The sequence below is a fragment of the Excalfactoria chinensis genome, chromosome 11 (genome assembly GCF_039878825.1).
Source record: "Excalfactoria chinensis isolate bCotChi1 chromosome 11, bCotChi1.hap2, whole genome shotgun sequence".
NCBI lineage: Eukaryota > Metazoa > Chordata > Aves > Galliformes > Phasianidae > Excalfactoria > Excalfactoria chinensis.
The window spans coordinates 2,911,786-2,925,596 of record NC_092835.1 but is presented as its reverse complement, the minus strand read 5'-3'; the positions used below and the strand labels follow the sequence as shown (position 1 = coordinate 2,925,596).

General features: G+C 41.1%; 1 protein-coding gene across 1 annotated transcript in view; it reads left to right on the top strand.

The window, feature by feature from the left end:
* The window catches only part of USP10 (ubiquitin specific peptidase 10), a 42,652-nt gene that overhangs the window by 6,923 nt on the left and 21,918 nt on the right, over nucleotides 1-13,811 (top strand). The window contains exons 2-3 of the mRNA XM_072346673.1: nucleotides 8,749-8,817; nucleotides 11,170-11,215. Coding sequence (XP_072202774.1) covers nucleotides 8,749-8,817; nucleotides 11,170-11,215 — 115 coding nt within the window. The remainder of the gene's footprint in view (nucleotides 1-8,748; nucleotides 8,818-11,169; nucleotides 11,216-13,811) is intronic.

The following is a 13,811-nucleotide window of genomic DNA, read 5'->3' as shown; positions in this document are numbered from 1 at the left end:
AATGAAAGGTCCTCATGAAAACGAAACAAGAAAGTGTAAAACTGATTGCGCTGTTAATGCGCTTTAATAGTGAGATACATAAAATTATCGTCCTGCATTTGCAACTGGCAAAGAACGTTGGCACAGCAGAATCCTAAGGAGGGTGAAAGAGGAATTGCCAGCTATCAGAGCAGGAATAAAGCTCTTGGGTTTGCCCATGTTGACAGGTTTGCTTTCTCAGGCTTTTGAATTTTCCCCGTGTCCCAGCGCCACGCTGGATTGAGGTGGTCACTCCTGCTGTGTGTCCAAAGGACTGCAAAGGGCAGAGCTGGTGTTTCAACGCTGTCTTAAACGGAGATGATGAGGGTAATGGGTGTGTATTACACTTAGAGCTAATGACTGTCATGTAAAGGCCATTATTTACTTTAATTGTGTCCTTAAAATAGAGATCTCTCAGACTTTTCATCAGCATTGACTCCAGGAATGATGAGGGCAGCTGTGCATGATGTTTTTAGTTTGCTTTGTGCTGCTGCTGGTAATGGCTGGTACTGTGCGTGGAGACTGTGCTGGGCTGTGGGAGATCCCATTGCTGCCCTAAGCTGCTAGTAGCTGTATGCTGGGCTGCCTGCGGTGTGGGCATGCAGGATTCTCATGGTAGCATGACTTCAGTTAGTCTAAATTCTGAGTTTTGTAGCAGAAAATCTTCATGCTTAGCTAAGAGCTGAGGTGTTTTACAGCAGTTTGCTTTGTGTGCCAATTTTTTTTTTATTACTGTTTGTGTTTCAAATTCATTTTATGACGGCCCTTAAAAAATGCCTGTGATTAGCGCACAAAAGCTTATTATGTTATCTTTGGAGGCTGCCTTCGAGTAGAAGAAACCAGCACACTGATCTGCTCACTGAGAAGCCAAATTGCAATGTTTGATAATGGCAGACCAGTAATTGGAAACTTGGTTTGTATTTTCTGTCTGTATTTACAAAACAGCCCGTTCAGACAATAGTGTGAGTGCATGACTGTATTTACTGAATGCTTTTATGGTTTCTAAGCATTCTTTTTTACTGCATTTGAGACCGAGGAAGTTAACATACACTCACGTTAGTGCATTCTTTCCAAATCTGCCTAAATTGGTGCTGTTGGGAAGCGGAAAGTCTGATAAATGCACAGTGTGCAGGTTGAAGTGTGAGGGTTGGGTTTCAACATGCCACTGGGCTGTTCCAGCACTGCAGATCAGGTGGCACCTGCTGCTGTTTATGTGGGGTTCCTGAAAGTGCTTCACTTCCTTTGCAGCGCTGGGGAGAGGATGGAGGAACCCAGGCTGCAGAGGTGAGGGCCTGAGCAGGGCTGTGGAGCTGCTGGGTTGGTGTTCTGCTTATTGGTGCAAAAGGGAAGCTGAGTGCTACCAGGAGACCTTGTGTAAGGGAAAACGTGATGCAACATCATTGTCAGTGATGTTCTTTTGAAACAAACTAGCTAAAAATGGTTTTGATATCAACAGTGTTATTATCACTCAGTGAAACTGCTGCTTTAATCGCAGCCAGTTTCTAAGGCTGCCATTTAAAAATAAGGGTGTTTTGCATCCTTACAATCTGGGATTTAGTTGTAGCGTTATATTAGCCTGTGAATTTGTTTGAACAACTGTCTTGTACATAAAATTGTGTTGTAAGTACTTAGGCAATTAAACTGTCCCTGGAGGAGGTGGCACACTCATGGTGTCCCAGTTTTCTTTTTAACTTAGTACCCCTGCAGAATAGCAAGAAGTCTCTGCCATGGGCAGTGCTGTGCTCTCTCAGGTTTCTGCCTGCTACCTCTCACATGTCAGGATGGGAGAGGAGATGGATGGCTGCATGTGTACTGAGAATCTAAACAATAGGTAGTGTCTTCAGTTTCTATCTGCCAGCAGCACATTTGTCATCTGATGAGCTGATGGAAGGGACCTGAGCTCCTGCAGAGAGACAACCAAGTAAGGACTTCTGCTCAATTACTGTCAAACTTAAGCAGTTGGAGAGCTTAAAAATATTGGGGAGGTAACATTTTTACTGTGGTTAGGCATGCTTTACTTCAGTAAGCCCCTTGTGTCATTTACCAATCTTTTTTTTCCCCCTCCAGATTACTGTTTCATTTTCAGCTGTTTCTCTGTGAGGTTATAACCTGTTTTTTACTGTTTGCAGCTGCAGAGGGCAAAGTCTCACTCCTTGCTCCCAGCCTCTTGGATCTTTTGCTTTGTATGGGCTTCTCACCTCTGATCCCCACCCTCAGCACAAAGAAGCAGCCTGGATAGCTTCCTCTGGCTGAATAGGATCATCTCACTGTGTGCTAGTTCTGGCTCAGGAGAAAAGGTTGGGTTGGGCTTATAGCAAGAGGAAGAGGAGAGCTAAAGCTCTGCCTATGGAGAATACAGTACAGCAGATGGTACTTGGTTTTGATGGTCAGGCAGTGCTTTCTCTTACTGCTACTGTTAAATGCATGGTGCCTTGCCAGGTTGTTACCCCTGTGTAGGCTCAGATTATCATTAGCTTCTACATTGTTTTACTGTCTTTTATTTTTGGTGGCTGTTGTGGATTTGATAGGACTTTGCATGATGTCAGGTTCATATTAAACTACCCAGATGAAGTTTCAGACAACCACAGTTGTGAACACTCGGCATCACAGCCTGCATCACCGAATGCCTTCAGAGGAGTCCTAGCAGCCCTGTTGGGTGGGCTCAGTTGCCTTCTGAGCTGCTAATCTGTGTTCCTGGTCAGGTTACCAGACAGCTAATTTTTATCTCACCTAATCTTAGCAACCTTAAATCCTACCTTGAGTAATTGCTTGTGAAAAGAGTAGTGTGGGTGACTTGTTCAGCTCTGCTGCTGTTAAGGCTGGATGGTCGTTTTCTACCACTATGGTTATGAAGATGCTATCCATTCTTTTCTCACATTTCTTTTATTTCCCAGTGTGTTTTTTAGCTTGCTTAACAAATTGGAAGAACAGTGCCTGGTGTAATACCATCCCCTGGGATGGGTCTGTATCGATCCTATGAAGTATTATTCCTTTGAGAAGATGTGAACAGTAGAAATGAACAGAACGCAGACAAATGAATGGGACTCAAGATACAAGCTGTCTTCATTTTTATGCAGCTTTGCATTTAAGTACTCTGTTTGAGAATTGTAACCTTTTAGTGTAATTTCCGTACCTTAGATAATAGCATGCCGCTGGAGTCCCATAGGCAGCGGCTGCAAGGTTAGCATCTGTAACTGCATTGTAGAGGGCATCAGCTGTTTGAGCTCATAGAGCAGTTCACAAGAGAAGGGAGCATGAGCTGAGATGCAGGCTGCTGTGGTTGGGTTACAGACACTTCTGGCAGTCATGCACTTGTGCAGCTGCAGAGTTTTGGGTGATACTTCAGCATTTGCAGAGGAGAGTGTTCTGACAGCCACGGATGAGTTCTTTCCATTTTTCTTCTCTGCTGTCCCCACTGATGACTTCTGATCCTGTGATCCATTTAACACTTGTTTCCTCCTCCTTGGCCTCATCAAGCCAATTGTAATCTCCTTAGACCACTCTAAAATGTGCTTATATTCAAACATGTTTAATTTCTTAAAACTCGGGGCTTTTTTGGAGATTTTCCTCCCATATCTCTACCTCCTTTTAAAATTCTTTAGTAACCCTGACAACGTAGCCCAAGATTAGAGGTATCAGGTGTTTGTTTTTTTTTCTTGTTCGTTCTTATTTTAAATCACAGGTTTGAAGGATGAGAGTTCCCTGTGAGGTAAGTGCAGGTACCACAAGCACAGAACAAGAACTTTCTGCTGCCTGGGTGCTGTCAAGCACCTTTGATGCTGGCTGGCCTGGCTAGCAGCCCTTCCAGGGTAGCCTGCCTTTGTTCTGGTAGCCATGGGCATCCTGCCTTGCCTGGCTTGGAATGTGCTGCTTCCTCCATGCTACAAACTGAAGCTGGTAGGAGGGAGAGCACATATGCTGCTTGTTCTTCCACAAGTGGAAAGAAGCTTGCTGGAAATGATCCTTCCCAGATCTCAGTTGCTAACATGCATCCTGAATGAAGTTTTTTTGTAAATTTCAGGGCAATATCAATGTGTATCGTATGGCTGGAATTGGGTGGGCTTGTGTGAGCTGTTCAAAGACAACTTGCTATTTAATGTGGCTGAAACATCATTCTCCAGATGTTTTTCCAATTTTACTGCGTTCTCAGAGCTTGGTTCTGCTGTAGGTATTTTGCACAAAGGTTACAGCCCTAATGATTACAGTCTGGCAGAGGAGAATAAGAGCTAACACTGAGGTATTTCTGCTGGGAAGCATTAGATAAAATTAGTGAGAGGTTGTTTTGACTGTCTCGCTTATAACAAAATAGTAGTTAGGCTGGCTGTGTTCTAGAACAACTTCATGTTCCAGCTTCACTCCGCAGTGCTTGTTGTGCTATAGTAAATCAGATTAACAATTATTTTTTGTTTTCATGATTGGGAAAGTTTAGATTTTGCACACTGATGCAGTAACAAGTTGAGTGTCAGCAGAGCACTGGACTCTGTGTGTGCTAACAGCTAGCAACCAGCTTGGAGCTGGTCTTAGCAAAAAGAGCTGTGAAGTGAAGCTGTAGTAGCCCTCCTGTCACTGGGGTGGTTGCTTTGGGTTCCAAAGTAAATGATAAAAGTACATTGTTCTTATTAAAAACAAAATCGTCACCTCTATCCTAGCATTAGTTAAAAAGTAAAGTAGCGGCTGTTGTTTTGGAGCCTTGTTTACTTTGCAGAAGAAAAATCTCCAGAGGGAAAAGCTGTGAATGAGAAATATGGAGGTGGCATTGATGAGACTGCCTTGCTTTGGAGGATGGATGATGAGTCTTCCCATGGGTGTGGAGGGTATGCTGCTCTCATAAAGTAAATGATGTCTGTGTAAGGTGGTGGGATGATTCTTATTCTACTCTACCTTTTCCTCCCTAACCATAGCCAGCTTCTTCGAGGTAGTTACTCCTTGCGGCGGCTGCTGTTTGTCTGAAATGGAAGAGCTCCACTAAGTACCTTATTTTTGGTAACAGAAAGAGGAGAGTACATTAATGGAGTTAGTTTTGGTAGAAGATGAGTTTTGGCAGATACTTTTATGATTACTGATCAATGCATTGCTCTTAAAATGTTACATCATTAATGAAAGCTGGTAGGAATGGAAGGGCACAGCCTGCTCTGCTGTTGTGAATATTTGAAATAGAGTCTTAATAATAAATTGGTCAGCTTGTGTTCGTGCTAGTCAGAGATGTGTGAAAAATGCCATACTTTCTCCAGCTGTGGGAGTTCTGTAATAACATCTCAGAGATCCTAACTGGCAAAAACGGGAGGGCGCAGTCATGCAGTGTTGGAATTCTTATTTATTTATTTTGTTAAGCCTATGATTGCTTAAATGGTAGGAAGGCAGAGTTGCACTGACTCATGGTCTGTGCTGACCTACATTTACCTAGCTCAGATCTTTCTCTGGGCACTGCCTGCGTTTGTTCATGTTCTAGTTCCAAGTTCCAGGCTAATGATAAAGGTTTTAAAGCTGGGCTAATTTTGCTTGCAATTCATTGGGTTTTCAGCTGTTAAAAACATTTATGTGCAGCCCCTCTGCCCTAAAACACAACTTTATTCTGTGGTTCTTTTTTTTTTACAAGAATGAACCATTTAATATTAAATAGTTGGGTTTTTTTTTGGTGCAGTCTTTCCAGAGGATATATCGGCATAGCATTTTTCTTTCCAGAAACTTATTTGCCTAAAATGCTGCTGTTTTGGCTGTGATACAGCTGTGAAGACAGCCAGTGGTTGATGTTAGCTCCTGGATATGGCAGCTTGATCGTTTTGTGTTGTGGTTTTTTTTTTGAGCACCTTAAGTAATATGTTTCATGGGGATTGAAAGATCAATATGCTTCGTGTCAAACAAGTGATGGTTCCCGTACGAAGATAAGACTTAAAGCATTTACAGCCTCAGAAAGAAGGAGAGCTGATGAAAGGTCCTTTCCCTTTTCAAGACAAACTTGACCAAGTGTGTGGGTGAAGTAATGGGTGTGAGAGAAGCACTTTATGTACTGGAATGGCTGATTTAAGAGCACTTTGTCTACTGTTAACACCCAGGTGTGTTCATACACACAACTTTCTGTTGCCACCACTGTCTGCAGGGGTCAGTTCCTTCCTCTGTTCCAGCTTATGCTGAGAACTTCCTCGAAGCATACTTAGTATTAAAGCCATCTCCGTGAGCGAGATTGTATAGCTTATGGTACAAATGAAGTAATTAAGTAGTTTATGTATATGTGAACTAGTTTTTACTTGTTCTGCCTTCTCCTTAGATAGCATTGAATTATTTCTTGCCACCAGCAAGTAAAAGCTGTATTTCTATTTTATTTTTTTTTTACTCTTGTGGAAAAGCAGTTGAAGTGGGAGCGTTTGCAATTGAAACTAAATTGACTGCAAGATCTGAAGCTGTTTGTTATCAGATGAAAGCTACTTTAATGCTGCTTGAAAGCAAGAGTTGACACTTCATTTTCCTAGCTTTCTCGTTGCACAGGTGATGCCAAGATGATGATGCACGAGCAGTGCTATTTCTACCCACTTTTCTAGGACAAATGCTGTGTAATGTGTATTCCTCCTCTGGAGGGGGTTCATGTGGCTGCACTGGAACAGCAGCAGAGATTGCATTCCCAGCAGGGGGTAACGTTTTGGAAGTGCTTAAGGGAAAGCACAGCAAAAAACCCCCAACAATCCAGTTTTGGTCCTCTGAGAATATTTTCCCCCCTTTTTGGAATGAGCTGCATTTCTGCTGCTTTTGTTTCCTTAGTTAAGATGTTGCTTGGTTATGGCATCAGTTACAGAGCTAGAACAGTGCTTCTGCTTTCATTACTGTGCAATGGAGAACGCATTTTTAGTGAGGATTTATTTGGTTAATTGCCGTTCTGTAGTTTGTGGTACAAACAGATGCAGTTAGCATTGAGGATTTAAAGGTGATGTCATTGTTAGAACTCTTTGTTCAAAACTGCATAAAGTCTGCTGGAATGCGGACATATTTCACGCTGTTGTAATCAAATTATAGGGATTAACTTAAAAAGGCCTTTCAGTTTTATTGTCCATTTTATTGGTGTTTCGAATGACAATTAAAATATCCTGGGAATGTTGCTCTAAAAGAGGTGTTTGTCTGAAGAACTTGGGGAGGCATGTACTTAATAGAGAAGGATGTGATCCCTGCCAGCTTCAGTGGGCTCATCCAGTTGTCTTAAAGAAGAAAAATACACTGGAAAAGTGATAGGCATGATAACTTATTATATGTCTGGCATATGGTCAGATTTGGTTGCAGTTGTGAGTTGTGACGTGGGACAGATCCATCAGTACTCCCCAGGTTTACTGCTTTGCTTTTCCATTCTAGGCACAGGTCTGGAAGCAGTGGTGGTAAAGTGGAAAGGTGGTAGAGGTGGTTTTGTTTCTCCCAAGAGTCTCACAAAGTCTCCTCCTCTTCAGCCCCCTGCAGGAGAGATGGTCGTTTTCCATCTGCTTTTCTAATATTAGCTATAAAGGGAAGATAGTTGAAATTCATAATTTGAGAGTATTTTCACACTGTTCTTCATTTGCGGCAGAAATGGAGCTCACCAGGCTTCCAAGTTATTTAAAGGATCCTTGAGTGCTCTTAATGCCGGGTTGATGGTTATTCTTTAAAGGTAGATAATCTGTGGAGCAGCAGGAGAAATGCAATGCAAAATACATGCTGCTGGAAAGAGAGAGGATTGGGAGCTGGAGCAGAAAGCTTGTGCGTAGGCTCAGGGTAGTTGGAAGGTAGATCAGATTTAACTCTGAATTAAGCCTCTTGGGGATTATCTATCTTTAAATGTAGGTCTAGGGGCAATGTTACAATAGGAAACTTTCACAACTCTGATGTCATGACAGAGCATTGTTCCCAAATCCGGTGTTCATGGAAGACCAGACCCTCCTCTAAGCATTATTCCTGCTCTACCTTGTGAGTTGCTGTTGACATCATTGATGGCATGCTCTGCAAGCTGATACCTGTTTATCGTTCTGAAAAGTGCTAAACTTTAATGTGCTCAGAAGCAAGCTTAATTTTTGTCTTGAAAAGAAATTATGTGAAGACGTTGGAGTAATGAACTTTAGCTTTTCACTGCTATAATCTTGTAATTTTGGGAGTATTTTCACATAGCCATATGTATTTTGGTTTATGTAGTATCCATGGTAATACACGAGCAAGAATGCAAGATCCTATCTCATCTCAACATGATTTTTTCATCTGAACTTCTCTTAGTAATAGTTTAATTTTTCATATCCTAACTTCATTTAAATGTTAATAATTACATGGCAGTGTAAGACACGCAGTTTCTCTGTGAGACCGAACCAGTTTATATCAGTGTTTGTATGCACTGGTATTGCTCAGGGAAATGAAGTGTAGCTATCTGTACTCTTTCTAGATGGTAAAACTGATGGGGTTTGGGGCTTATATGAGCTGACACAACTCCAGGGTCTCATGGTTTGCTGGTTTAGAATTGATCGTGGGTTGTACTGGAGCTCATGCTGTGTATTCCTCTCTTGTCTAAAGGAAAATGCATTGGGTAGCGTTTTGGTGGCTGAAGTTGTTTGCTAGAGACTTAGGGAGAGTGAGGGCTGGGATGCAAACAGGTAAGTTTCTGGCCTTCAACACCTGAGCCATCCTGTTTGCCAGTATCTTAAAATACAAGGCACTTTACTATGAATATACGAATTGCACAGAATGTAAGTCCTTCCTTAACAAAAACATTTCTTTCCTTTTTATTTCTAGTATATTTTTGGGGAGTTCAGCCCTGATGAGTTTAATCAGTTCTTTGTGACTCCACGCTGCTCTGTCGAGGTAAGATCTACTTTTTCTTATCAACATTTTAAAGCTGCACCTCTTGGCACATATTTAAAATAAAACTATACAATTTTTATCATTCTCTTAGCTTGGTAACTTACAAACTGAAGGTATTGAACAGGAGATGTCTTTTCATGTATGTGGATGTTAAGTCAATTTTTAGAACTAAGAAGTGGATTATTCTGACTTCTTCCTGTCATCTTTCAGAGCTGTAATAGCTGATGTTGTAGTGATAAGATGTGGGAAATGAGTTATTCACCCCTATTGCCTCCATTTGATTGCCTTTTTCTTTCCTATTTCTTAAGAGGTGGATGTAGATAACTTTCAGCAGTGTTCTTAGCTGTGAGTAAGGTGAAATTCTAAGTCTTTTGAGCCTTTTGAAGCTCTTTTTTGTGTGTTTTTTTGTTTTTTTCTTTTTAAGTATTTTCAAATGAAACCGATTATCAAACCTACTCTACAATGAAAAAAAAAAGGACTGTGCATGAGGTCTGAGAAATGAGGTGTACGACATTAGTAATACATCCTATAGCAGCAGTAGAAGTGCTTAGAGGCTGTGGGTGGTGGGTTAGAAATTGAAGGATAACTTCTACTTGCCTTTAGGGATAGTTTTGTGTCTTCTCTTGGGGGTGGGAAGAGGTGTAGACTAGATCTTCAGGTAAAATGTTGCTTCTGGTTTTCATTACTGTTTCCCCACCATTAAATACAGTAACAGCAGTGTGATCTTTGTGTCATATAGCGGGTATCCTAACCAGAAAACGTCAGATCTTGGCTTCTTTAAAGCTCTGACAAAGTATATTGAGGAAGCATGAGTCTTCAGTATCAAATGAAGCAGGACTGCTTCAAATACCTGTCTCAGGAGTACTGCTTGCTGGTTAGCTGTCAAAAACAAAAACTGATGAATGATGTTCCTTAAATTTGTCCTTGATCTGGTTCAGTTCAATGTTTTAATTATCTGGATGATGGAAATGAAGAGCTAGATTATGAAATTGAAGTGGTGTTTTTGACATACATTCTGTTTGGGGACAGTGCCAGCCCTGGGAGTCCCAGCACCTGTTGGTGCTGGTGTCCTTCTCAAGTCCCTTACTTACCTATTGTCAGAGGCAAGAGACTAATTAAAGCTGAAAGTTGTCTATAATTCTCTTCTAAAGTGACTTTTTGAACATATGTTTTATCAGATATCGGTTGGCTGAGTTTATTCAGATGACCCAGTTGCATGAAACTCAGAAATCTCTTTTGTACACATGGTGATGAATAACCAGATATATAGTTATCAGCAAATGGGCTGTTGTATTTTCTTTTTCTTTTTGTCTTTTTCTTTTCACTTGCTATTTTGGTAAGACATTGGAATCAGAAAAAAGGAATGAATTACAAGTTTCATTGTAAACTGTTGATTATATAATGTATGTGCTTAATAACGCTACTGTAGAAGTATTTTCTAGCTACCTCTGACACAGTTATCCACAGTGATTTAAATAGGTAGAATGTAAGGATTTTTGCTTCTATGGAAGCGAAGACTTCACTGGATGCTTTTGAAACTTGTTTTGCTGTTATATCAGTATTATAGCCCCATCAGACTGCCCGATGTATCCCACTGGAGAAGGAGTTCAGCTCTTCTCCAGGCAGCTGCGGGGGTGCTACATAGCAGTGGCAACCAGTTTATGGCAGGTGCAAGAGAAGGTATTCAGCTGCTGGGGAAATCTGGGGAGAGGCCATGGAGGCTTTAGAAATTGCCCATCTTAGATTATATGATAGAAAAGGTTCTGTCAATCTTTGAGTCCATAAAATGGTTACAGTCCAGATGGTTTGTGTGCTGGGGTTATGTTATGCTTAGATCGATCACCAGAAGAACTTGTTTTTGTTAAATGTATTTACTTCAGCATTATGTAGAATGTTGCCCTTGAAGTGTTTCAGCTAGTAGCTGAACCAGGTTGAGAGTCAAAAGGTTTAGGTGAGAATATCTTCTGCATAAAGCTCTGTTTTTATCCTTTCTCAGCTAATATGGTCTATCTTTGCTTCAGCTTTTACCTGAACAGAAGATTTGTTTCTTGTTTTTAAAATGGTGGTGAGTTTGCTGATGAAGGAGGATCTTGGTACTGCGAGGTGAAGTGGTTGAGAAGTTGATGAGCCTATGATGTGTAACCAAGATAATCTTTATCTTTCAGTGGTGGTGGTAATCTGCAAGGACACTTGAAGCTACAGTACGGGATTTGATAAATATAGAACCATGAGTTCAAGTCACTCTCAGAAAATTAGACCTTAACAGTGGGGTTATTCTTAAAGTATTCGGATGTTTCAAATGAAATCGTTATTAATCAGAATTTATTTCATTTCCTTTCTTTTTTAATACAGCTTCCCCCTTATAATGAAACAGTCTCATGCGGCATTAAGTCCACAGGTAAGTGTTTCATCATGGTGGGAATTCAACATCCACTCCTGAAAACTTAGTTTTGGAACTTTCCCTAAAACTACTACAGGCTCTCTTTAATTTTTTTTCTTTAGAACTCAGCAGGTATATCATCAGGTTGCTTTTTTAAGCCCATACGTTGCATTGTACTATTTGAAGACGTTGTGTTAAGCATCAGCTGATCAGCGTGGACATACTTCTCAGTCGTGCTGCCACACAATCTTAACATCCTGCTCAAATAGTGTAGAATGTAACTGTAAAAATATGAAGGACTGTAGCTTGCTGGTGATCTTGTACAGGAGAATCTAGTGGAGTTTCTATTGTGAACCTTAGGGAAGAGAAAGAAAGCTGAGTGTTACCCAGACAGATATGAGAATGATACAAATGTCATCTAGATCCTCTTCTAGTTAATCCAAATGTTTGACTGGACATTTCTCAGAAGTACTTGTGAAGGTCCAAATACACGTGTTTACAAACTCTGAGTTATTATGTTTAGCAACTTTGGCCTTGCATTTAAAAGTAAATAAGGTAGTTATAAGAGGGATGAGAGGCCTTGCATGAAAGCACTATTCTGCAGCACTATTGAAAATCAGGCAGCTTTTATGTGTAGTTTAAGACTAGTTTTAGGATCCAGAGTAATTTTAAGTAGGAGTTTGAGAAGTTCATTTAAAGGGCTATATGGTGCTGCAAACTGATACTGGTGACAGGGGTGCCCGGTCATACGCTGCTTTGTCTAACTTTGGATTTAAGCTGTGTTCTTTAAGACGTAGATTTTGATGTTAACAAGCTGTACAGAAAGTTGGTTTGTACAAATGTTTTTCAGATCATTCCTAGATCCTGAGAGAATCCCTCCCAACCCTGAGATTAGGTAATGACAGCGAATTAGGTTTTGCCTGAGAAGTGTCTTTAACAGGCTTGCACTGTACTGTGCATGCATATTATCGCTACGGTGGCTGCATAAGGAACCGTGGAAACTAAAATGGAATGCTGTGCTTATGCAGAGTATTTGTAATTATATTGAGATGACACGTACTGACCACATTGTCACCCTGTAGCCTAATTCTTTCTACTCTCAGTATTTAATTTTATTACATAATTAGAAGACTTGTTAATACTTACCAGGAATAATCAAATCACAGCTGAAGCTCTAATATTCACACTAATTAGTACTAAGTGTTCACAGCTTTGGTTATTGTACATAGACTTTGTCCTGGGAGTGTTTGTTGATGCTTGTTTCAATATGCTGTCATGTTGTTCCTGACAGATGCATCTGTTTCAGGCTGTTCACCAATTGTACTGTGAACTAGATTGAAACAGAATTGCCCAGAAGCCAAGTGGAAAATGAAAACAAACAGGAAAAAATTACCTCTTGTTTTTCGGAGGAGCTTTATATGATCTAATGGCAAATGGGCTTCTGCCGGGCTGCCCATGGACTAACTAACGAGTAGATACTACTGCTTATCATTTAATTCCTGCTGCAGGGTGTGGAGTTCAATTCCTTGCTTGCAATCTCCTAATTTGTATTTAATTCTGGAATATCACTTATGCTCTTGGTTAGATTTTGTCCAATGGAGTTCATGTTGTGCCTTCAGCTAAATTAACCTGCTGCTGCAATGTTCTGTTTTCTGCTTTCTTTTTGCCCTGGGTTGGCTCTTTTGATTGTCTAGTCCATGATAAGCTGATTAGTCCATCAGAACAGAAGAAAATACTCTCTTGGACTATTTTTTGCCAGGTTAGCTTTGGGCAGCACAGGTACTGGAAGCTTACAGGAGGAGCTGTTGAGGAGGGTGCACCTGAGACCTCTCACTTTTGGCTGTGGTAGACTTAACTCACAAAAGGGAACCCTTATGTTTGTTTCAATACAATTATAGTTATTTCTTTAAACTGAGATTTTGAAGAAGAACCAGAAGTCCCGAGCGTTTGCAATTGGTAGGAAATTGAAGTGTGCGTAGTCGTTCCTTCTTACTGTGGTTGACAGATTATCACACGTCTCCAGTGGTAGAGAACTAGCTCTTGGTTTGTGTGTGAACTAACAAGTTACTACAGAAGCAGATGAACTAATCAGCAATAGTTATGGTGTGGATCGGTGTCCTGTGTCTCTTAAAACCCATGCCCTGCATTTGCAAGCTGAACAGTGACTGGTTGTGAGCCTTCTGTCCTGGTGAGTCAGCCTGTGCGTAGCCCTGATGAGCCGGTTAGTGCTGCTGCTGAGCAGAGTGTTAGTGCTGCTGCTGAGCAGAGTGAGGTGACGTCCCTTCCCTCTTAGTTGGATGTCATCTTTCCACCTCCCTGCCTCTGGGCTGCTGATTCTAGAAAGAATTAAGCCCTCCCTTCTGCATGGCGTCAGGCAGCGATTGCAGAATTAGTTGGTGAAAGGTGACTTGACAGGCATGGTGTTGGCAAATGCATTCACCCAGGTGTGTGGGGAGGGCTGAGCAGGTCTGAAGTTCAAGCTCTTGTTAGCACTGTTTAGGGAAGTCAAATTATTAGGAGGCTTTTTTTTTTCTCTCTCTTTTCAAGTTTCCTTCAGTCAAACTGGCAGCAAGATTGAGACATCAGATGTGTTTATTTCACATTTGGATAATAA